The 24,791-nt window shown below is 42.5% G+C and overlaps 3 protein-coding genes across 6 annotated transcripts in view; all 3 read left to right on the top strand.

Annotated features, from left to right (window-relative positions):
* The window catches only part of LOC142097268 (sulfotransferase 1 family member D1-like), a 34,337-nt gene extending 32,870 nt beyond the window's left edge, over positions 1–1,467 (top strand). For all 4 annotated transcript variants that reach the window (XM_075178961.1, XM_075178963.1, XM_075178964.1 and 1 more), the window contains one exon: positions 64–1,467. In XM_075178961.1, the coding sequence (XP_075035062.1) occupies positions 64–170 (107 nt within the window). In that variant the 3' untranslated portion in view covers positions 171–1,467. The remainder of the gene's footprint in view (positions 1–63) is intronic.
* A 4,598-nt stretch (positions 1,468–6,065) lies between these two features.
* Positions 6,066–23,184, top strand: LOC142098440 (sulfotransferase 1C2A-like). Its single transcript, XM_075181287.1, has 5 exons — positions 6,066–6,494; positions 20,604–20,728; positions 21,489–21,585; positions 21,716–21,890; positions 23,072–23,184. Exons 1-5 carry the CDS (start codon positions 6,066–6,068, stop codon positions 23,182–23,184), a joined length of 939 nt encoding a protein of 312 aa, XP_075037388.1.
* Positions 21,809–24,791, top strand: part of LOC142097271 (sulfotransferase 1 family member D1-like) — a 24,116-nt gene continuing 21,133 nt past the window's right edge. The window contains exon 1 of the mRNA XM_075178966.1: positions 21,809–21,890. The gene's annotated coding sequence lies outside the window, so the exon portion shown is untranslated. The remainder of the gene's footprint in view (positions 21,891–24,791) is intronic.

Below are 24,791 nucleotides of genomic sequence, written 5' to 3'. Positions count from 1 at the left end.
TACAAACATGAATACATCTCATAATCTGTAATTCCTTGATCCCTGTTTTTTCTGTGTCTTCAGGAATCTGTGGGGACTGGAAGAACCAGCTCACCGTGGCCCAGAATGAACTACTTGATGAGTACTACAAGAAGGAAATGTCCGACACTGACCTGTCCTTCCGCTTCTAGGACTAAGACAGCACACTCCGTTATGTCATCTGTAATCCTCTCTATCTCTGTTCGCATTACACGTAGCAATTTCTTACATAAGTGAATTAAAAAACGTAATTATAGACTTGTCCACATTGGCAGTCTATCCATGTAATCGTATTCATTTGTGCACAGACTTGAGAGGAACCTCTCACAACCTTTTACAGACACCATCACACGTTGCAATGGATAATATTATTAACAATCTATTACGCTAACATTCAAACTAACTAAAAAATGTACTTGCTAAAATGGCTAAAAGACATTCTACTAACATTCTACTAGCATTCTACTAACTGTCAGGCACCATCCCTCTGCTGCTTCGGGATGGGCGCCTGTAATTTCCCCAGCTGCATCTGGTTGCCAGGCAGCCAGAGACGATGCTTCTGGCATTTCTGTCGGCTCTGCTGCGCAACGGGACTTTATCAGTGTCTCCGGCGGCACCTGCTAATGTCACGCTACCGGCATTATCATTGGTTCTTGGCTCTATTTAAAGCAGGCTCTGGCACCATTCTGGTGCCAGAGTATTGGGTCCCCCTGCTCCAGCGTTCTTGTGCTTCATTTCTGTGTTCGAATCGGTTGTTCCTGAGTTCTCTCTTGTTTTCCAGTTTTACCTTGTTGAACCTGGCTTGTCTGACTTCTATCCTGGAAATTTTCCCTCTGTACTGCATTGACTGAAAGTTACCGACCCGGCTTGCCTGACCATTCTATTGGATTCTTCCTGAGTATCTTCGCTACCCGCACGTTGCTGACTGGGCTTGTCTGACTACCCTCTCTCTCGTACCTCACTAACGGCTCAGTGGAAGGACCGCGACCTGCGCTTCCCCTGCAGCTAAACCCATACCTCCTTGTCGAGGTTCCTGGAGAAGACCGTGGGTGCGTTAAACTCTGTACCTCCCACAAGAGCTGCGCCAACGTTAGCAGGTATCCTGATCCTTAGTTGTGACACTAACATTCTACTAGTATTCTGCTAACATACTACTAACATTCTACTAGCATTCTATTAACATTCTACTAGCATTCCACTAACATTCTACTAGCATTCTACTAACATACTACTAGCATACTACTAACATTCTACTATAATTAACATTACATGTATTTCCATTAGGATTTCAATTGCTTCCCAAATGGAGCCCACATTGCATATCCTGGAATAAAGTCACTTGGTCCCCTTGGCCTCTATGGTTGGTGGGGGATCAAAATATCTACCTTTGCTCTGATTGATCCAAAAAGCATTACTTAGGAAAGTCATCAATTATCAATTTATTACTATTTCATTGTAAATTAATAAAATATCTTGCTTAATTAACACTGACTTTCTACTAACAATACATATATATATATATATATATATATATATATATATATATACCGTATATATATACTATTGATATAACATTCTTAATTAGAACAATATACCTCTGTTTACACAAAATGTATAATCTGAATTTGAAATTTGTATGTAATAAGATATTAATAAAAAAAACATTTGGAACATTAAAATGTGTGCAGTTGTGCAGAGTCCGATACTTGCTTTGAGATTCAATAATGACATTTTCATCATCGTTTATTATATAGCGACACAGAATCGGCAGCGTCACACAGTCAACAAAATAATAAAAACAAAAATATACAGATAAGTAATGGACCAGAGAAACAGTAAAAATCAATACAAGATACTAAAGAGATACATAAGAAGACACAACTTGAACAAAGGAAATATTACAGAGAGGATAAGGAGCTAGGAGGTATAGAGGGACAAACTTGTGAGAGATAACACTGAGAGGAATAGGATAGTAAGTGGAGATGATAGGGGTGGAGTGAATAGAACAGGTGGAGTGCAAGGAGGGAAGGGTCTTAGGATGGGGCCGGGGAGAAATTTGCGAACTGTTCCAGTTGTTTGGACTTTGTGACCACTGTTTTCTCTGTACATGAAGAAGTTAAAAGCTCGACCCAATGAGAACGTTACCCCAACTATGAAACTGCAGACCAGTGTCTGATTGTTGAACTTAAAGTACTGAAACCTTTTAAAAGAACCTTTAATGCGTGGAGTTTCAATCGATAATGTTACATGTACCTTCAAATGGGCTCTGTAGACAATAATATGCATTTTGCAATTCATGAATGGTCCTTACTATATTTTTAAGATGATGTATATCTCCTTGACATACTAATCGACTCTGACCCATCTCAGCTCCTCCAGAAGTGGGAGATATAAGTCTGTAACACTCTATAAAGGGTCGGTCAGTTCATATGTGCTGGTCATTTTATTTGTTGGCCTTTTAGCCTCTGTCTAGAGTTAAAGCTGAATATATTCTCCATTATACTTTGCCCTGGCCACCTAACACTACTTCTTCACGTTAATCAACACTCACAAAGCCAACCCTCGACATCTCTTCTTGTTTTAGTCTTCCATCATAATTCCTCCTTCACTCCCCTCCGTGCATTCTCCACAAGAATTTGTGGACCAATTTAAAGACTACCCACAGGGAGATTCCCTCTAACCCTTCCTCCTTCTCCTTCCCAAACCTCCATTATCCACTTTTGACTAATTTTGTTTAGCCATAGAGTTGAATGATTGTTCTCGTCCTCTCCTTCCACCACTTGCCAGATCAACTCTATTTCCTCTCCTCTACTTAGTCTTCTTGCCTCACCGTAGTTTCCACTCTCACCAGTATTAGACTCTGTATCCCTCATTGCCTCTTGTTTACCATTGAACACTCAAATAGTTAGAACAATTGGTTTTCTAACACATGACTGGAGTCTTAATTCCCATGGCCACCTAGAACCTCTGCTATCTGGCTTTAACACACGTGTGTTTTGACTTGGTTCTTGGACCAGTCCTGTTCACTCTCTTTACGCTTCATGACCTGATGAACTCTTTTGGCCTCAAGTATAAACTATATCTAGATGATACGCAGATATATTGTCCACCCCTAATTTCAAACCTGTAATCAAACTAAAATCTCTGAATGTCTAACAGACATATCTTCCTGGATGGAACTCCGACAGTTAAAACTTAATGTCTAAAAATTGAGCTCCTCTTAGTTGCTCCAAAAGCTGTCCGATTACCGGGCCTTCAATATTTTAGTCAACGGCATGGTTTTACATCCTGTCAAATGAAGTACGAAACCTAGGTGTGACATTTGCCTTCCCCTCACCTACTACTAACAATATCTGCCAATTTTGTGTATGCCCAGAAACAGGGCTTTAGTAAGCAAAACAGTGAGATGCAAACAAACAAGCACTCAAAGTAACAGCATATATGTACGTAAGCACCACTTACGACACCCTACGTCCTTAAAAATGGGCGTGTGGTGGGCAGAAAACTCTGTGAACTAAAAGTAGGAGTTAACCTCAGGATACATAAGAAAATTATTCTGTTTTATGCAGCGATTTAAGTAAATTCATGGGCAAGACTTGCACAAACCATAATATCTTTAATTTTATAATTAAACCATGGTTGATGCACATTTTCAATTGTTTGGAGTTTAAAGTGTTTTGAAAGATTATATATACTAGTTAGCATAATAAGTTATTTTCCTAGTTAGCATAATCATTTATTTTCCTGTTTTTTGTTCTTGAGAGGTTTTCTCTGTCTTATGCAATTATTCATTTATTTTTTTTATGTCTAAACTGTATGGAATACTTTTGTAGCCACATTAACAATGCTTTTATATTTTAAAATGTTGTTACATACCTGTTGAATACTTTTTCACACGCTTGATCGCATTTACATTTTTGGGGGGGCTTGGCTGTGTATCTCTTATCTGTTTATATTTACAAATTGTTTTGATGTCCTTTGTTTTGTGTAAGCTGCTTGTGTCTAACAACCCGCAATTTTTTTTTCTGCCCCCCCCATTAAAACATTGTTTTTTGCAAGGTATGTTTGGTCTGATGGTATTATGTATTGTGTTTTATAATATGGTATACTACCTATTGTTAGGGTGGTATGAAAGTACATGAAATACATGAAAGACGTTTGTGCCTGGTGCACTACAAGTATCAGCATGGGCAGGTTACCATCTGAGGGTAGAGCTGAGATTGGCCAGAAGGGTAGGGTTGAGGTTGGCCTGAAGGGTAGGACTGAGGGTAGGGCTGAGGTTGGCCTGAAGGGTAGGACTGAGGTTGGCCTGAAGGGGAGGACTGAGGGTAGGGCTGAGGTTGGCCTGAAGGGTAGGACTGAGGGTAGGTCTGAGAGTAGGACTAAGGTTGGCCTGAAGGGTAGGATTGAGGTTGGCCTGACGGGTAGGACTGCGGTGTCAAAGTCGTAAAATTGGATGAACAAAAGTATATTGGTTAATATTGTTTTTCCGTGCGATTGCGATCAGTATGCCACGTAACACGTAGCATGGCGCGATCACGTGGTAAAATACGCACGCACACACTCGTACTCTCACATTGTTATTTATATATTTCATATTATAATGATTCCATTCCCCAGTGATTTATGAGCAGATGGTATTTAGTTTATAGTTATATATATATATATATATATTAAGGTTATATGTACACTTAATGATATTTAAGGTTCAGGTTGCAGGAACTATGTCATGTTTAGTATAATTTCAATACCCTATTCATCAGCAGTTGTCCGGTTCATTCGCCGAAGAGATCGCACATTGCATATTCTAGTTAGCGATGTTAGGGAATAAATGTTTAAAATGTTACTGACTGTGTATAATGAATAGACTAGCTCAAACTGGTTTCTGGGTGGGAGAATCATCTGGAATGTTGACCCTCACCCTTGGAGGGGGTTGTTTGAACTGGCCTATGACCTGTTTACACTGGACCCTCCTGAAGTCTGGACTTATAGAAGCAAGCCACATTATCTGTATTGTTTTCTCTGTAACACTGATTGTATATATACAAGCTCCCTGGGACCAGCTAGTCAGTCATTCTCTGACCACAGTATTCTGGAGTGAAGTACTGTTCTAGCTGGATCCAGTAGAGTGCACAGCGATCGCAGCGGTATGTATGTATCTTTTGGTATCGGCTGTACTGTATTATAATTATGTATTGAACTGCTAAATTTTGCATCTGCTAAATAAATTATTTTTGTGCTTTGGAAACACAAGCAATCGCTCAAACAATTCTTATTGGAAAACGATAAAATTACTTTAATAGAGGGTAGGACTGAGGTTGGCCTGAAGGGTAGGACTGAGGGTAGGGCTGAGGTTGGCCTGAAGGGTAGGACTGAGGGTAGGGCTGAAGTTGTTCAGAAGAGTAGAATGGAGAAAGAGATGTGACAGGTGGGGCTGGAGGCTGAGATGTGGTACGAGGGGCTGGAGGCTGAGATGTATTGTGGGCAGATTGTGTGTTTGTTGGGGTTAGAGTAGTAGCAGGGGAAAAGTGGAGACTATAAATGGGTGAAAAGTTAACATGATGGGACTGAGGGTCTGGGCTGGATAAAATTGGCTGAGGGATAGGGGTGAACATTTGAGGTAATGGTGATAGAGTGAACATTTGTGGAGGAAGGAGTGAAGTGTGATGCTGGAACTGCAGGTCTAAGAAGCGTGAGAAGAGGTTGAGTAATATCTGTGAGGGTGGAACTAATTGTTTTAAGATTAGTGTCTAAATTGTGCTCTAGACGGCCGAAGGTAGTGGAGATCCCAGGTATTGTTTCTAATTTCTTCATTGCTTTTGTGTAGGTGGTCGAATAAGTGAGCAAACGTCTGCTCCTGAATGACCCGTGAATCCTCCCTCCGAGTCCACTTCACATCACGGGCAGCCCCCACCACTGTCCCCTGGTTGGCTTCTTCCTTCATATATGAGTGATGGATTATGAAATTGGCATCATTAGGATTTGGATATGACTTGTGAAAAATAAAAACATAAATGCTAGACACTGTGAACTGAATGTACAGTAGGATGTTGCTGGGGGATGAGGAGGAGGCTAGGGAGGAGGAGGTCGGAGTGGAGGATGAGGAGGAGGCCAGGGAGGAAGAGGCCAGCGTGGCCGATGAGGAGGCCAGGGAGGAAGAGGCTGGAGTGGAGGATGAGGAGGAGTCCAGGGAGGAAGAGGCTGGAGTGGAGGATGAGAAGGAGGCCAGGGAGGAAGAGGCTGGAGTGGAGGATGAGGAGGAAGCCAGGGAGGAAGAGGCCAGAGTGGCTGATGAGAAGGGAGGAGACCAGGGAGAAAGAGGCTGGAGTGAAGATGAGAAGGAGGCCAGGAAGGAAGAGGCTGGAGTGGAGATGAGGAGGAAGCCAGGGAGGAAGAGGCCAGAGTGGCTGATGAGAAGGGAGGAGACCAGGGATGAAGAGGCCGGAGTGGGGGATGAGGAGGAGGCCAGGGAGGAAGTTTTTTCTTGTTATATTTTTTTGGCTACATTTTGATTATATTTTGTTCAGTAAAAAAAAATTAACTTAGGTGTGTGTGTCTTTTTTAATGTAATTCTAAAACATGTATTCATGTGAAGTTTTTAAATAATGAATGGAAATACATGAATGGATACAACATACATTAATCTTTAATTGACATTAGTCCATTCCTACTAGATCATCAGTTAAACATTTATTTATGTACAGTAATGGCCAAAAGTTTTGAGAATGACACAAATATTATTTTTCACAAAGTCCGCCGCCTCAGTTTTTATGATGGCAATTTGCATGTACTCCAGAATGTCATGAAGAGTGATCAGATGAATTTCAATTATTTCAAAGTCCCTCTTTGCCATGACAATGAAATGTATCCCAAAAACAACATTTCCACTGCATTTCAGCCCTTACACAAAAGGACCAGCTGACATCAGGTCAGTGATTATCTCTTTAACACAGGTGAGAGTGTTGAAGAGGACAAGGCTGGAGATCACTCTGTCATGCTGATTGAGTTAGAATAACAGACATGAAGCTTTAAAAGGAGGATGGTGCTTGAAATCATTGTTCTTCATCTGTTAACTATGGTTATCTGCAAGGAGACACATGCAGTCATCATTGCTTTGCACAAAAAGGGCTTCACAGGCAACGATACTCCTGCTAGTAAGATTGCACCTAAATCAACCATTTATCGGATCATCAAGAACTTCAAGGAGAGAGGTTCAATAAATGTGAAGAAGGCTTCACGGCACCCAAGAACGTCCAACAAGCACCAGGACCGTCTCCTAAAGTTGATTCAGCTGCGGGATCAGGGCACCACCAGTGCAGAGCTTGCTCAGGAATGGCAGCATGCAGGTGTGAGTGCATCGGCATGTACAGTGAGGTGAAGAGTTTTGGAGGATGGCCTGGTGTCAAGGAGGCCTGCAAAGAAGCCACTTCTCTCCAGGAAAAACCATCAGGGACAGACTAATATTCTGCAAAAGGTACAGGAATTGGACTGCTGAGGACTGGGGTAAAGTAATTTTCTCTGATTAATGCCCTTTTAGATTGTTTGGGGCATCTAGAAAAACGCTTGTCCGGAGCAGGAAAGGTGACCGCTACCATCAGTCATGCCAACAGTAAAGCATCCTGAGACCATTCATGTGTGGGGCTGCTTCTCAGCCAAGGGAGTGGACTCACTCACAATTTTGCCTAAGAACACAGCCATGGATAAAGAATGGTACCAAAACATCCTCCAAGAGCAACTTATCCCAACCATCCAAGAACAGTTTGCTTTTTCAGCATGATGGAGCACCTTGCCATAAGGCAAAACATCAAATTTTTGGGTCCAAGGCCAGGAAACTCCCTAGACCTTAATCTCATTGAGAACTTGTGGCCAATCCTCAAGGGGCGGGTGGACAAGCAAAAACCCACAAATTCTGGCAAACTCCAAGCATTGATTAGGCAAGAATGGGCGGCCATTAGTCAGTATGTGGCCCAGAAGTTGATTGACAGCATGCCATGGCGAATTGCAGAGGTCTTCAAAAAGAAGGGTCAACACTGCATAAACTTAATGTAATTGTCAATAAAATTCTTTGACACATCATCATCATCATCATTTATTTATATAGCGCCAACATATTCCGTAGCGCTTTACAATTGGGGACAAACATAGTAAACTAATAAACAAACTGGATAAAACAGACAAATAGGTGAGAAGGCCCTGCTCGCAAGCTTACAAAATGGGGGCTTATGAAATGCTTGTAATTTTACTTCAGTATACCATAGCAACATCGACAAAAAGGTCTAAAAACACTGAAGCAGCAAACTTTGTGAAAACCAATACTTGTATCATTCTCAAAACTTTTGGCCATGACTGTATATAGCACCAGTAATTCTGCAGCGCTGTACAGAGAACGCAGTCTCTGGTCTAATAGAGCTTCCAGTCTAAATTTACTAACACACACAGACCCGATTGACTATGGTCAATTTGATAGCAGCCAATTAACCTACTAGCATGTTTTGGGATTGTTAGGGGAAACCAAAGCGCACGGAGGAAACTTACGCAAACACAGGGAGAACATACAGGGCCACATTCATTAAGGAAAGTAAAGCCAAAAAAAGGAGTAAGTTTACACCTTTGCATACCATGTTGCATTGGAGGGGGAGGTACAGATGTATAGTTGGGGTAGGGCATGTCCTAGATAAACTTTTAATGTCAGTGTAAAAATAAATCAAGTGTTTGTGTTTTACATGAAAACACAGCCAGGCAGTATTTTCCTTTTTTGTGCAAAATTCTAAAGTAATGTGTACCCCTGGCATTGCAACATGGTTTTGGTAAGGTTCAACATCCAACATTTTTTATCTTTACTTTCCTTAATGATTGAGGCCCACAAACTCCACACAGATAAGGCCATGTTTGGGAAGTGAACGCATGACCCCAGTGTTATCAGGTAGAAGAGCTAACTACTAAGTCACTGTGCTGTCCTGGTGCTGTCTGCATTGATTTTTAGGGAAGATGAGTACATAACATACAAACAGTAGATGAAAACAAGGTTTGAAGACACTAGTTACATTGACCTAAAGGGAGCCTGGCCCCTCAAAATCAGACACACCCCCTCCAAGTCTTAGGGCATTCATAGTATTATATTGCAGCATGCCCATCGTGTGAATGTGCCCTGTGGGCCTGAACCATTCAGGAAAGTGAAACATTGTAATAAATAAAAAATGCACCTTGGCTAAACCATGTTGCATTGGAGGGGGAGGTAAATGTAAAATGTGATGGCAGATTTGTAATTGGGGTACAGCATGTCCTAGACCTTTTAATGTCAGTGTAAAAATAAAGCTATGAAGTGTTTGCGTGTTATATGAAAAAACAGTGAGGCAGTATTTTCTTTATGTGCAAAATACAAAGCACATCTGCACCCAGGGACGGACTGGCCATCTGGCAGTTCTGGCAAATGCCAGAAGGGCCGATGACCAGATGGGCCGGTTACTAGCTGGCCGACCCCACTGCTCAGCACACAGACTGTCATGCCGAATTCCAGCATGACAGCCTGTGCGCTGAGCAATGGGGCCGGCCCTACACTAACTTCCTTGTTGCTGCGCCTCCCCTCCTCCCCTCCTCCCCTATGAAGCTCTCGGCGATCAGTATCACATGGGACGCGCACCATGTGATCGGTGCCGTCCCATGTGTTAAAGGAGACTACAGAGCACGCCGCGGAGCAGAGCAAACAAGGTGAGGGAGGGTAGTTTGTGTGACAGTGCATCTAAAGAGTGTTTTATGTGGGACAGTGCATCTAAAGAGTGTTTTATGTGGGACAGTGCATCTAAAGAGTGTTATATGTGGGACATTGCATCTAAAGTATGTTTTATGTGTGATAGTGTAACTATAGTATGTTTTGTTTGTGACAGGGTATGTTTTGTGTGTGACAGTGTAACTATAGTATGTGTGTGTGTGTGGGGGGGGTGCGGTGCGACTATAATGTGTGTGTGGGGGCCGGTGTATGACTATATTGTGTGTGTGGGGGCCGGTGTATGACTATAATGTGTGTGTGTGGGAGCCGGTGTATGACTATAATGTGTGTGTGGGAGCCGGTGTATGACTATAATGTGTGTGTGGGGGCCAGTGTATGACTATAATGTGTGTGTGGGGGCCAGTGTATGACTACAATGTGTGTCTGGGGGCCGGTGTATGACTATAATGTGTGTGTGGGGGCCGGTGTATGACTATAATGTGTGTGTGGGGTCGGTGTATGACTATAATGTGTGTGTGGGGGCCGGTGTATGACTATAATGTGTGTGTGGGGGCCGGTGTATGACTATAATGTGTGTGTGGTTGCCGGTGTATGACTATAATGTGTGTGTGGTTGCCGGTGTATGTGTATAATGTGTGTGTGGGGGCCTGTGTATGACTATAATGTGTGTGTGGGGGCCGGTGTATGACTATAATGTGTGTGTGGGGGCCGGTGTATGACTATAATGTGTGTGTGGGGGCCGGTGTATGACTATAATGTGTGTGTGGGGGCCGGTGTATGACTATAATGTGTGTGTGGGGGCCGGTGTATGACTATAATGTGTGTGTGGGGGCCGGTGTATGACTATAATGTGTGTGTGGGGGCCTGGTGTATGACTATAATGTGTGTGTGAGGGCCGGTGTATGACTATAATGTGTGAGTGTCAGGGGGGGGTCTTAATATAATGTGAGAGGTAGGCTATTAATCTAATGGTGAATTGAAGGTGGGGGGCTAACTATTGGGTGCTATTTTATTTGTGGGGTGATGGTGGGGCAATTTAATTTAATAGTGTGGCCTATCAATTTAAGATGAATTGGAGTTGATTTTAAATTGATTGGATTTTTAATTTAATGCTGGCGTGGTTTGGGCACTGTTAATTGAATGTCAATTTCTAGCTTGGGTCATTTGGAGGGAGGGAAATAGGTTTATTTATTAAATGGGAATATTATTAATTTAATGTCAGGGTTAGTTGGAGGGAAATAGATGAATTTATCAAATGTAAGTACTAGTATTTTAATGTTGAGGCTGGAGGGAGGCCTAATTTTCAAATGTGGGTGCTATATTAATTTAACAGCGGTGCTGGTTGAAGTTTTCTAAATTTAATGTACTCATTTTTTTTCCAAATAGGCCATCCAACATCCCAGGATCCAGACAAGCAGCAACGGATCTAAAGACACCAGCAGCCACAAGTGGTGACCATGACAAGACAGGTAGGAGAGACCAGGACAGTCTGCCAACTGTCCTGAATTTGGTGGGTGACTGTCCCGCTTAGTCAGGATTTGGTCTGACTACAAGAACAGTTGGGAGATATGTCCTGCTTCACACTGTGCTGCTTGTGAAGGTAGAACTGTGTGCACCTAACAGTAGTGCACACAGTATTGACTGTGTATTTGTCGAAAATGTGTCTAATAACCATATTACATCATAGGAGCCCCCCTGACTTAAGTGTCCTGGCCCCCCGAGCCTTAATCCAGTTCTGGTCAGCAGGAGGGATCTGTGCTCCCAGTCCCGGACAGGGCACAGACTGCAGAGCAAGCCGAGGAGCTCTAAGTCTCATGAGATTTATTAATCTCATGAGACTAAGAGAAAGTTCCCACCCTGACGGATCAGAAGCATAGATAGGTACAGTGGGCTGGGGGTGTCATAATGTGTCTGAAGGGGTGGTGTGATGTGAATGGGGAGGGCCTGATATATGTATTGTTTTATTATAATGTATGTATCAACACACCATTTTGACCACGCCCCCAACATAATGTAGCCACGCCCTTGGCGGCGCAGCCACTGCGCTGCAGCGCACGTTTTTTTCCCTGCTCATGAACACAGGTGGGCCTGTGCGATATAAATGCCAGGGCTGATTTTTAGTCCCAGTCCGGCCCTGTCTGCACCCCTTGCATTGCAACACGGTTTAAGCGAGGTTCAAAGTTCCACATTATTGTGCTTTACTTTCCTAAATGATTGAGGCGCTCAAACTCCACACAGATAAGGACATGGTCGGGAATCAAACTTATGACCCCAGTGCTGTGAGGCAGAAGTGCTAACCACTAAGGCAACATAAGTAAGTTTATGATGAGGGTAGCAGGCATCCCCAAACTTGTGCATCTATCCTATATGACTGTAATGAATGGGATAATCATCTTTCGATACACATCCCCTAGGGAGATGTGTATATAGGTATAAAAGACCTGTTATTAGCCTTATAACCAAGTTCAGTAAACACGTCATGACAGGAATTGTGCACTAATCTCTATCTATACCTTGGCAAGCTGGAACTTGTAGTACAGCAACAGCTGGAAGGTCACGGGCAGGCCATACTGATATAAATGAAATTACATTTGATGTTACATTTGAAATTACGTTTGATCCTCCTTACTGGCCTCCCCCACTCTCACCTCGCTCACCTTTGATCTGCAGTTAACGTGGCCGCTAGGCTCATCTTCCTTTCTCGCCGCTCCTCTTCTGTCTCCCCCTCTACCAATCCCTTCACTGGCTCCCCTTTCCCTTCAGAATCCTGTTCAAGCTCCTCACTCTTACATACAAGGCCCTCGCCAACTCCAAAGCACTCTACATCTCCTCCCTCCTCTCTACTCATGCTCCATCCCGCCCTCTCCGATCGGCCAATGACGTCGCCTCTCTTCCCCCCTGATCACCTCATCCCACGCGCGTATCCAAGACTTCACCCGCGCTGCCCCCCTCCACTGGAACTAGCTCCCTCCCTCCATCAGAACTTTCCCTAATCTGTCCAGTTTCAAACGGGCTTTAAAAACCCACCTTTTTCTTAAAGCTTTCCAGCCTCCCACTTAACTTCCTACCTTTTCTTCTGACTCTTCCCCTTCATTCCCCTTCCCTTATCCTCATCCTCCTTCTCTCCCCCGTGTCTCTCTGTCAGTCTACCCCACCCCTTAGATTGTATGCTCCTTTGAGCAGGGTCTTCTCTCCTCCTGTCTTCACCACTTTTAACTCTGCTCGCCAGCTACCTAGCCTTCCTCCTCGAGGACCCTCTTCCCCCGTCCCCTCTCGCTCCCTCCTCTTCCCCCTGGGGGTCTCCCTCTCTTCCGTGCCCTCCTTCCTAGGTGCCGCTGTTGGCGGACCTACCCCTCTCCCCTCCCCCACCTCTCTAGCTGTGCCCTGAGCTCACTGAGTTACTGTGATTATTGTTTACTGTTCTGTGCTGTCTCACCTCCTATTGTAATTTTGTTTGTCCCTGTAAGGCGCTACGGACACCTAGTGGCGCCCTATAAATAAAAATGAATAATAATAATAATAATAATACTAATAATAATGTATATCTATGGGTCAGCTCAGAACCAGCACATGAGAATTACTGCAAACTGTTGTCAATAATCGCACAGCCCAGAAAGTGAGGGCACAGAAAGAGTACAGAAAATGAGTGGTTAGCACTTCTGCCTCATATCACTGAGGTCATGCGTTTGATCCCCAAACAAGGCCTTATCTGTGTGGAGTTTGTATGTTCTCCCCGTGTTTACGTGGGTTTCCTCCCACACTCCAAAAAACATACTGGTAGGTTAATTGGCTGCTATTAAATTGCTCTTAGTTTCTCTCGGTCTGTGTGTGTGTTAGGGGATTTAGACTGTAAGCTCCAATGGGGCAGGGACTGATGTGAGTTCTCTGTACAGCGCTGTGGAATTAGTGGCGCTATATAAATAAATAGATGATGATGAAATTGACAGCCCAGAAAGTGACTGTCTGAAAGCAGATGGTGCAGCAAGGGTTGTGTTTGGCCCATGCCTCTAGGTGACGCACTTCCTCACCTCCTGTCCTCTCTGTCTGCCAGGAATGTGTGGTGTGTGTGTATTGTGCACTGCAGCCCTGGCAGGCTGCCATTAAAGTTTAAAAAGTAAGTTAAGAAAAACAACCCACGTCTATACGGGACCTGTCCTTCCTGGCAGAGGACTGAAGGTGAGTGTATTATAGTGTATGTAATTTGTGTCTCTGTGGCTCTGTAAAGTGTTTATAGTGTACGTGTCAATCAGTGTGTACAATATGAACATTTTTAATAGTGATATGTATTTATGCTGTATGCTGTATCTAATGTATATTACTGCATGTATACTGTATATAGTATATGTATATATAATGCAGACTTAGGCAACATGCCCTGCCTGGATATACTGGTACTTGTAGTTCCACAACAGCCACAGGCTGTCAGTATTACATGTAGATATTTTGAATATATTATTACATATTTTTAATTTGTAACGGGGGCATGAGGGGCCCAGGCTCAAATTTTTCAGTTGGGCTTGTGATGTTATCGCAGTATTCATATATGGATAGTATTTGTAGACACTCCCTTACTAATTATATAAGCCTGATTCTTTAGTGATGGTCCCAGAACCAGGGGGTGGCTGGTAACCTGGGTTGAGCATTGACAGGCAGAAGCTGTTCTGTAATGGTTTAATAAAGAAGCACATTGTTTTACCCATGCTGCAGTGTTCTGTAATCCACAAGAAGCACAAGCAAAACATGGTGTCAGAAGAGGTTTTCAAGGACTATAGATGCTGAGTGTGCAGAGATCCTGCAGGTCGTTGCACAGTCAGTAAACATCTGCTCTGCATTGAACTTGTCACACTGAAGCTGAGAACAGGCAATGGATACACTGACTGCTCCAAGGCATGTTAATGTGTGAGAACTGGAAAAGATTGAAACAAAGATTTGATATATACCTTGCTGTAAGTGGTGCAGATCATGAGGAGGATAAAACAAAGGCACCCATTTTACTCCACGTAATAGGGAAGGATGTGCTGGGCATTTGCAATAGTTTTCACTTTGCTAAGGGACACAATATGGTCTTATCCGCTAGAATGCAAATGATTGAAGAATACTTTGTCCCAAGAATGTGACATATCACAAGGTATAAGTTTTTCACTCAGAAGAAAGCAGTTTTGATCAATATGTGACAGAACTGCGATCACTCAGCAAAACGCGTGAGGTTGGTGATTTCAAGGAATCGCTGATTAGACATCGTATTGTTTGTGGAATAACAGACAATACAAAAGAGAGATTGCAAAGAGAGCAAGATGTAACATTAAAGAAGGCAGTGACTATGTGTAGAGCCGCAGGAACGACTAGATTCCATGCAAAAGAACTGCATAAAAAAAATTAAGGGCGCAGTACACGTGGTGAGCAAAACTGAACCAAACAAACTGCTATTTGGAACAAAATATGATGTAGCTTAATAGAAAACTGTGTAGTAGACATGGAAGCAGTCACCGTCCTAGAAATTGCCCATATTATGGCAAATTTTGCATAACATGTGGTAGAAGTAATCACTTTGCTAAATCCTGTCAAACAAAAAAATTGCAAACAAGGTGCATAGTGTGACACGTGATGATATTGAAGAGTTTTCCATAGATTCCATTGATAAGAAGGAATGGATTGTACTGTGAATGAGACTGCTATTCCGATTAACCTGGATATGGGTGTGCAAGTGAGTTTGATATCTATGCATGATTGTAACACTTTTAGAGCAAAACCTAAGATTTGAAAAGTTGAAAGTGACTGGTTCTACTGGGGAGAACATTTAAGTACAAGTTACCGTCACAGTCACTCAAAGCATCTTTACTGATTGTGAATAAGAATGTGCAGCCAAATTTAGGTTTAAGTTCCTGCGAGAAACTTAACTTAATAAATAAAGTTTTATCATGACATCACAAGTAAACAATGAGTTCAAGTCATGGTTTACTGAGTACGGTGACGTATTTGAAGCTTTAGGGCTCTTGCCTGGTGAGCATAAGATAAACACAAAAGAGTCGATTCCACCTCTAATACACCTTGTAGAAAAGTGTCATTTGCAATGAGAGAAAAACTAAAAAATGAACTAAACCGCATGGTAGTTCTAGGAGTTCTAGAGAAAAGTGATGAGCCTACAGATTGGGTGAGCTCAATAGTAATAGCGGAAAAGAAAAATGGGCAGCTCAGAATCTGTCTGGATCCAAGAGACCAGGGTTCTGGCAAATGAAGCTGGATGAAGCCAGGTCAAAGCTGTGTACGTTTAATACGCCCCTAGGTCGATACAGATTCCGTAGTGTGCCATATGGACTATTGTCTACTCCTGAAGTGTACCACAAAAGAATACACAGGATTTCTGAACATATTTCAGGTGTTGAAACAATGATGGATGACATCATCATTTGGGGTTCTAAGATTCTTTGATCCTGCAAAAAGAAAAGGAATATCTGCAGATGCTTCACAGTTTGGACCAGGATCAGTGTTGTTGCAGAATATGATGAGACCTGGCAGCCTGCTACATATGCACCCAGAGCATTGACACCTGCTGAAACAAGGTATGTCCAAATAGAGAAAGAGTTACCTGCAATCGCTTATGCATGTGAAATATTTCATCAATATGTGTATGGTAAAGTGTTTACAGTAGAAACTGATAAGCATTCAATTAGATCTCATTTGACAGTCCTGTAAAGATTTGGCCATGGTAGGTAGCAATGGCTTGTGATCAGATTGCAAAAGTATGATGTACAATTGTTGTAGTGTCTTGTAAATATATGTAGATTGCTGATACGCTTTCTCCTGCCTTGGACAACAGTGAGAGTCCTGTAAGTCAGATGGACAAGGATATGAAATATATGTTAACATGATTGTAGCTTCTCTTCCAGTGTCTCTTACAAGACAGCAACAGATTAGAAGGTAAATCGAGTTAGATGAAACAATGGCAATGCTGAAAGGAGTCATTCTGAAAGGATGGCCAGCAGAGAGAAATGCTTGTCCACTGTTTATTCATGATTATTGGATGTACCAAAGTGACCTTACTGTAGTCAATGACTTCATTTACAAAGGTAATAGATTTGTCATACCTGCACCATTGAGCAAAAGTATGTTGTGCAAGATACACGTGGGGCCACTTAGGTGAAGAGAAATGTAAGAGAAAAGCGAGAGAGGTGATGTACTGGCCAAGAATGAACCAAGACATAGCGCAAACAGCCGCTACATGCAAAATGTGTCTTACATATAGGCCAAACCAACAAGTCGAGCCACTTAGTCCTCATGCAGTGCCAAAGAGACCATACCAGCAGGTAGGCACAGACTTATTTGATTGTAATGGAAAGACATACATTGTCATTACTGATTAATTTTTCTAATTACCTGGAGGTGAAAACATTACAAACTAGTAGATCTGTGATCAATTGCAGGTAGTCAGTTTTTGCAAGACATGGTGATCTCATGGAGGTGTTCACAGACAATGGTCCTCAGTTTTCCAGTGCTGAATTTAAGCAATTTGCTGTAGATTGGGAGTTTGTTCACAATACATAAAGTCCTAATTATCCCAGATCAAATGGACTGGCAGAAAGCTAAGTAAAAACTGTAAAGAATCTTATGAAGAAAGCACATGATGGTAAAGAAGATTTCTACAAAACCTTTGCAGAATGGATTTTCTCCAGCTCAGTTTAATGGGAAGGAGGATTGGAGCGAATCTTCCAACACATGAAGAAATGCTTAAAATGCATGAATCAACATTAGTCAATCTCAACAAGGAACGATTACAGGTGAAACAGAAGATGTTCCATGATAGATAGGCAAAGAGTCTGTCTGATCTTAGACCAGGAGACCAAGTCCGTCTCAGAGACTATGATAAAAACATTTGGATGTAGAAAGGCATAGTGCAAGCACAAGTGGCACCAAGATCTTATACTGTACAGACAGAGCGAGGAACTGAAGTTAGAAGGAATCGGAAAGATTTTAGACCTCAACCAAGTCATCAAGAAGTCAACATGTCTGAACAATATCCTTTGATTGATATAAATACTACTCTTAATAACGGCGAACAGACTGTCTCTCAAGAAAGGTCTGACATGGTTGATGAAACAGAGACTGTGTATGAGAGACCTAAAAGAGACATTCATAACCCTTAGGGAATCATTGAAGCATGCTAGTTAACATGCTAATATATGACATATATAAACAAATAATTGTGTTAAAGAATTGAAGTAAATAGAGCTTATATTAAAGAAAAAAATATGAGATGTTTTCGCAGAATTCATATATGCATAGTATTTTTAGACACTATATCCTAACAGGGGTAATATTAAAGTAATTAAATTAAAGTGTAAAATGGGACACTTGAGAATTCTAGAACTTTTAGCAGTGTGGTGCTCTGTTGACCAGTAACAAGGAATGTAGGTGAAGAACATCTCAAAGTGTTACTATGAGATTGCTTTTCTTCTTCTGATAAATGCGACTGCAATAACACACATTTGAAAATGTTATTTTGTTTATTAATAAGTTCACTTGTTCTATTGGTGGTTGGTCTCCTTTGATCTTCATGTCCAGCACCCTCCACGTTTCTGCCTGAATTACCAAGCCAAATTATGAGTTCCTCCAAACAGACCTATACATCGGACACAAACGCTGGACAGTTGAGCCTTGGGTGCTCCACGAAGAAGAAGAAGCCACAGCTGACCCTGGGAACAGGTCTCAGATATAGGAAATAATGAGCTTCAGAAGTTAGATTCAGAGATAGAATAGAACATTTATACATTTGAGATGTTTGTTGCTAATGTAGTTCATGTAGAAATCTGGTATCCTTAATGAAATTGGAACAAAGGAGAGACATGCCAATAAGAGTCCAACTCATCGAATGCACACCTTATATAACAAAACTCAATGTAAAATGCAAAGAAAGGATGATGCAGTATATATGAGGCAGGATTGTGAGATAACTGGGTCTGTCCTCGCAAGCAACACATGGCTTAGTCAAATCGCGGATCTTGTGTATAGAAACGTAGACAAGTGCCAGACAGAGGTTTTATCTCAGCGGATTCCTTTCCTGGATAGCACCAGGACAACCATCAGGTACCTCCGCTGTCATATTTCAAAAACTACATATAAAGTGACTCAAATATCAATGTATTTATTTCTTTATTTGTTTTGTGTACATGAAAGAAAATGTGTAAATAATGTCTTATGTTGTCTTTTGGAGTCAAAGTGGTCCTCAGTAGATCACTCTGCTCTTTTCCCCCTCTCTTCTCCCTCCCACCCACCTCCACGCTAAACAAATTTCGATAAGAAAGTAAAGAACAGTTACCTGTAGTTTGTGAGGGGATTGTTGAAGAGTAGGAGAATATAGCACAGGTAGATGAATAGAGGATGCTGTTACCCTGGCGCAATGTGTAGTGTAATTAGCAGATGTCATGGTGCTCTGATCGTTGGTATAAATATGATAACAACAATAGTTTATTTGACATTCAGTGGCGCACACAGGGGGGGTTTCTGGGTCTCCAGAAACCCCCCCTCCGCTAAAAAGTGCCCTACAAGTGCCCTACTGTAGTATACAGCAGCCGCGGCGCTGTCTAAGAAGCGTCTGCGGCGGTGCTGTATTGTATACAGCACCACCGCGGACGCTTCTTTGACAGCGCTGCGGCTGCTGTATACTACAGTACAGCCGAAACAGCGCTGCCGCGCATGCGCGGCAGGTCTCTAGATTTATTTATTTTTTTCCGGGGACGGAGGAAACCCCCCCTGACAAATCCTCCATGCGCCCCTGACATTGTACGAAAGCACATATATACAAAACGTATGCCCTTGTGGTCCGGGCCAAAATTATTTAACTTGGATCAATACATTGCACTGGTTGTAGAAGGGCAATAGATAAATAAATCATCATATAATTGAGATAATGCTCAGTAAAACTAATCATGGATGGATAAAGTTCATATAGGATAAATCAAAGTCCGAAATACTCTCTTTAAATAAAATCAAAGTTGCAGTAAAGATTCCAGAATTCTTCTTAGGTATGAGAGAGTTCAAGAATCCCGATATGGAACAAGTTAGTATGGGTGTGAGTGAATGATGCCCGTGTCACACATGAAATACATAGCAAGTTTCAATTCATTTAATGCTATATGATATAGTAAACAATTACTCTTTTAAAATCATAATTCAAGTCCATCTAAAATTTGTCATCATTTGTCAGTTTGGATCTCCCGCCCTGCCACTGCTCACCCAATCAGCTTTCAACTAACAACCTTGCACACAGCCATTTACATATGAACTTCTCCCTGAGCCTGAAGGATCCTGGGGAATGAGTCGCTTGGGGAATATAAATATAACTCTGGACTCATTTTCTCTCCACTATTTGCTGGCATAAAATATTATAGACAAACATCACCCAGATCTAGAGTTGTAGTGTAACACCTCCCAACAGCTAACAGAAACATGGGGGTATGGTGTCTGAGGATCATCACCGTAATTTTATGAATTGACCTGGTACTAATCCTGGGTCCCAGATCAACAGTCAGTGCTTCTATTGAATGAGGCAGGACAAGTTTGAAATTAAAGCTCTTCGACACCTCCTGTGTCAAGAGTGCTGATTGGACAGCTCCCCAGCCAGTGTTCTCAAGCAAGTGCTGAGGTTTACTTGAATTTCAATCTTCTAGAGCCTCCTGCAGCAGAACTGACCACTGGGGCTCAATGATGGATAGAAATATATTCGCACTTGTACTTTTCAGTTCATTTATTTCTTTTAATTATTTGTCACCTTTGTTCTTCTCTCCTCTAAGTAGGATAGGGACATGGTTTATTAGTGACAGAGTTACATTGTCTAAGCGGCCCCTGTCCTCTCCACAACCAGGTGATATATGTGGCTAGTAACATCAAGGATGTGGCTGTATCATATTATCATTTACATCGCATGGTGGCTGCGCTCCCCACACCTGACTCATGGGGAGACTTTCTGGACCACTTCATCCAGGGGACATGGTATGTCAGTATAGGATGTTATATCTGGAAATATAGGCATGGATCTATCATCCAGAGTACTTGAGACTTACTTACTTTTATTAAATTCAGAGAACCATACCAAAATTATACCTCATACATATGCATTAGGAAATTACCCCATTTCATTACCCACAATACCAGTGACATCCCCCTCCTTATTAAATTGCTTGGCAGTGCTCCTCACCGTGATTACTGGAAGAAACTCTTGGTGATCAGGTCTGTGTCTATAAACTATTATGGAAAGGAGAGATGACTGTGTCTAGTGGGACGGCCACATACTGTAGGTTTGGGCTTAGGCTAGTAAGGATGCATGGTGAGGGGAGGTTTAGAATGGCTTGGCGGGTAGGGGGTGATATGGGATGGTCATAAATTAGTAAATACACCCCCTGACTACTCTGACTGTTCAGTCTTATGATTGTCACTTAAAATCACTGTGATTCCTCTGAGCAAGTCAATAACATGAGACTCAGTTTGCATCGAGTATCAGTGGAATAACAAGACAAGATCTGCTTTTAATTGTATTACACCCAACAGATGGGAATAAATAAAGTGAAAATACAAACCAGTCCTGTGAGAACGAGCGCCACTAACATTCACCAAGCTGCTGTTTCCAAATCTAATAGCATATCTGGATAAACGCTCATAGTATATACTCACGTACCTTGCACAATAATCATATTGCACTTTATGCTGTAACTCCAGCAGTGCCTCACTCTGTTCTGTCTTTGTGTCTGACAGTTTGTTTTGGGTCATGGAGCTCCCATGTGAAGGGCTGGTGGAAGATGAGACAGCAGAGAGACATCTTGTACCTGTTCTATGAGGACATGCAGGAGGTAACAATTGGTTCTTTACTATTTATCATGACATGAAGGTTATACATACTAGCTGCCCTATGGAAGTCCTTGGAAAAGGTAATAAAATGTGTTTTATGCTGACATCCTCTTATTTAACCTATTTTTACAGGACCCAAGACGGGAGATAAAAAAGGTGATGACGTTCTTGGGGAAGGATTTATCTGATGAAGTTCTGGAGAAGATTCACCAGAATTCCTCCTTCCAGGCCATGAAGAACAATCCTATGTCAAATTATAGCACTTTCCCATACATGGATCACTCTATCTTCCCATTCATGAGGAAAGGTAGACATCTCATTGCTCTATCTAACACCTTACATTACACAAACTACTGATCTGTTGTAGCTCTCCTGAGATGGAAAGCAAGCACACAGTTGGAGATTACCACTCCGGGCCAGTATCTCTGTATTGTTCAGCTGCCTGGTGATCCCCTACTCCCCGCCTAAATTGTGCTAATAAGTGATTTTTTTTTATTGCCACAATAAACTAGAGAATTTTTAAAAATCTGACGTAATGCCATGATCAGGGACATTTTGATAAATGTTACCCATAGTGCAAAATGTGGGATTTAGTAGAATGTGTAAGGGTATTAATGTTGAAACTAGAAAACATGAGTGTTGAGGCTTCCCACTGCACCTGTAAGGGGTATAGCTTGTTGCAGCGCCCGTGTGCATCCTAGGGAGAGAGCAGTTACTTTTCAGACAGGAAGTTACTCCCTTGAGATTATATTACTATATGACTTTCAGTGTTAATATCCCATTGTTATAGTTACTGATGCCCTAGGTAATTCTACCATCATTCTGTGTAACTCTACCATTGTCCTTTGTGACTGTACTATCATCCCGTGTAACTGTACCATTGTCCTGACTAACTCTACTATTGTCCTATGCGACTGTACCATTGTTCTATGTAACTGTACTATCATCTTGTGTAATTGTACTATCATCCCGTGTGACTGAACTATCCTCGGAAAGGATCTCCCTGAGGATGTTGAGCAGCACACCTCATTCCAGGCAATGAAAAATAACCCAATTACCAGCTACACGACCGTGCACGCCAACGTTATGGACCAATCCATTTCCCCCTTCATCAGGAAGGTAGGGCTTTCACTTTAAATGTTAAATTAAGTTTCTTGTTTTCCCAAGGTGTACTGTAGCCTGTCATCTGCAAGGGGAATGGGGGTGTACTCCCCCTATAGAGTACCACCTAAGAAGGGGAGAGGGGTACCTCCCCTATAGAGTACCACCAGAGAAAAGGAGAGAGTTAGAGTGGATACATGATGAATTCATGTTGATGTGGCCCCTTCTGTCTGTGGGGTGGTGTAGGTGCATACTCCTCATACTACTCCCCCTTGCTTAGCTCAGCCCGCATCTCCCGGGGTACAGTGGGTAGTCTCCTTTGGAGAACTTTGGTGCCAAATTCCACCTTCCCAGCACACTGTGTGTCACTGATCTCTCTCCCTCCAGGAATCTGCGGAGCCTGGAAGAACCATTTCACTGTGTCTCAGAGAGAGAGATTTGATGAGTATTATCAGAGGGAGATGTCTGGCACCGATCTGTCCTTCTGCTTTTGGGACTGACGCCGCTGGAGAGCATTGCATTATATCCCATTAGTAATATATGTTGTCACATATCCCATCATGCAGGACAGGAGAAGTGGTACTGTACAGGTGTCAGCTCTATCAGCATACAGAGCAGGAGAAGTGGTACTGTGCAGTTTCAGATATCCCATCATACAGGTGAAGTGATACTGTGCACAGGTCACATACCCCAGCATATAGGACAGGAGAAGTGCTACTATGCAGATGTCATATATCTCAGTGTACAAAACAAGAGAAGTGGCACTATGCAGCTGTCACAGTTGGCTCAGAGTTGTACTCTGCGCTCTGAGTTGTACTCTGCATGTTATACTGGTCACATGGGTTTTTGCATTGTATACATGTAACATGTTTATACTGGTAAATAGGTTTCTGTAATTTATACTGGTAAAATGGAGCTCTATATTATACAGTAGTCATCAAATGAGGCTCTATGATATGGTTGGCATCTAGGTTCAATAGTAAGGTGTTCATGGACTGTAGGATATGCTGGTCTGTATGATGTGACATAGTAAGGGGACTGGCCTTATCAATCTCAGTACCATGCAGTGCCCAGCTTACTTCTCCTGTCCCTGTCTGCAGCTTTGAAGCCACCAGATATTGGCTGTGGCTAGGTTGTCAGCTGCAGGAACACCATTGCTTAGGACCACCGCGGTACACTAATGAGGCATTTCTCTTTGTTATTCATTAATAAAATTATCCACTACATTAACATTCACCTGTATGACCATTACTCTGTCCCAGTCACCTCTCCCCTGGTCACACATAACCTGCAGACGGATCGGCCGTACAGTTCTGTACAGCGTGGTCGGCTGTGTGCATCACGGCACAAATCCATTATAATAAGGGTGTTTAGGGCAGTAGCGGCGCTGCTGAAATCTTGTGGCTCCCAACAAATACATAATAATAATAACAACAGGACTTTCCCTTCATTTGCAAGTATGAACTTGGTAAGAGGTAAAGCGTACCTCCCAACTCTCCGGATTTAGACGGGACAGTCCCTATTTGAAGGGCGTGCAGAATAGAATTTTTGTCACAATTCCAGGACTGATGGGAGGTGTGTCCCTCTGTCTGGTGCCCCTTCAATGCCATGCATACCAGCAGCAGGTGCGCACAGCACTAAAGGGGTGTTTTTAGGGGAAAGGATTGGGGCTTGTGGCGGCCCAAAGCTTTGGAATTGCGTCTACGCCCCGAAATCAGGGCTCTGCTCATGAGAGAACGTACATCCTAAGTGGATGAGTGGAAGAGCTGAAACAAGAGTAAAGAGTGTGGACCAGATTGAATATTGGGTGCATTAGTGTGGGTAGTATAAGTAGGGTAGGTATGAGGGGACATTAGTGGGGGTAGTATAAGTGGGAAAAGGGTAAGCGTTAATAAAGAGATGGGTTTTCAGAGTGTTTACATACTGTTGGAAAGTCAAATTGGGGGAGGTTGGGAACTCCATAAGTGGATAGCGGTATGGCAGAAGTCTTATAGGTGGATGTGAGAAGTGGTTCTCTGAGGCAGGTCAGAGGTAGATTTAAAAGCAGGGGCAAGTGCAGGATCTCTAGTGGGGGTTTCCACAACACACTGCCAGAGTGGGCATGACC

Source organism: Mixophyes fleayi, chromosome 7 (assembly GCF_038048845.1).
Source record: "Mixophyes fleayi isolate aMixFle1 chromosome 7, aMixFle1.hap1, whole genome shotgun sequence".
NCBI classification, from domain to species: domain Eukaryota; kingdom Metazoa; phylum Chordata; class Amphibia; order Anura; family Limnodynastidae; genus Mixophyes; species Mixophyes fleayi.
Note: the sequence above shows the minus strand (reverse complement) of the source record. Positions and strands in the feature narration are given on the sequence as shown.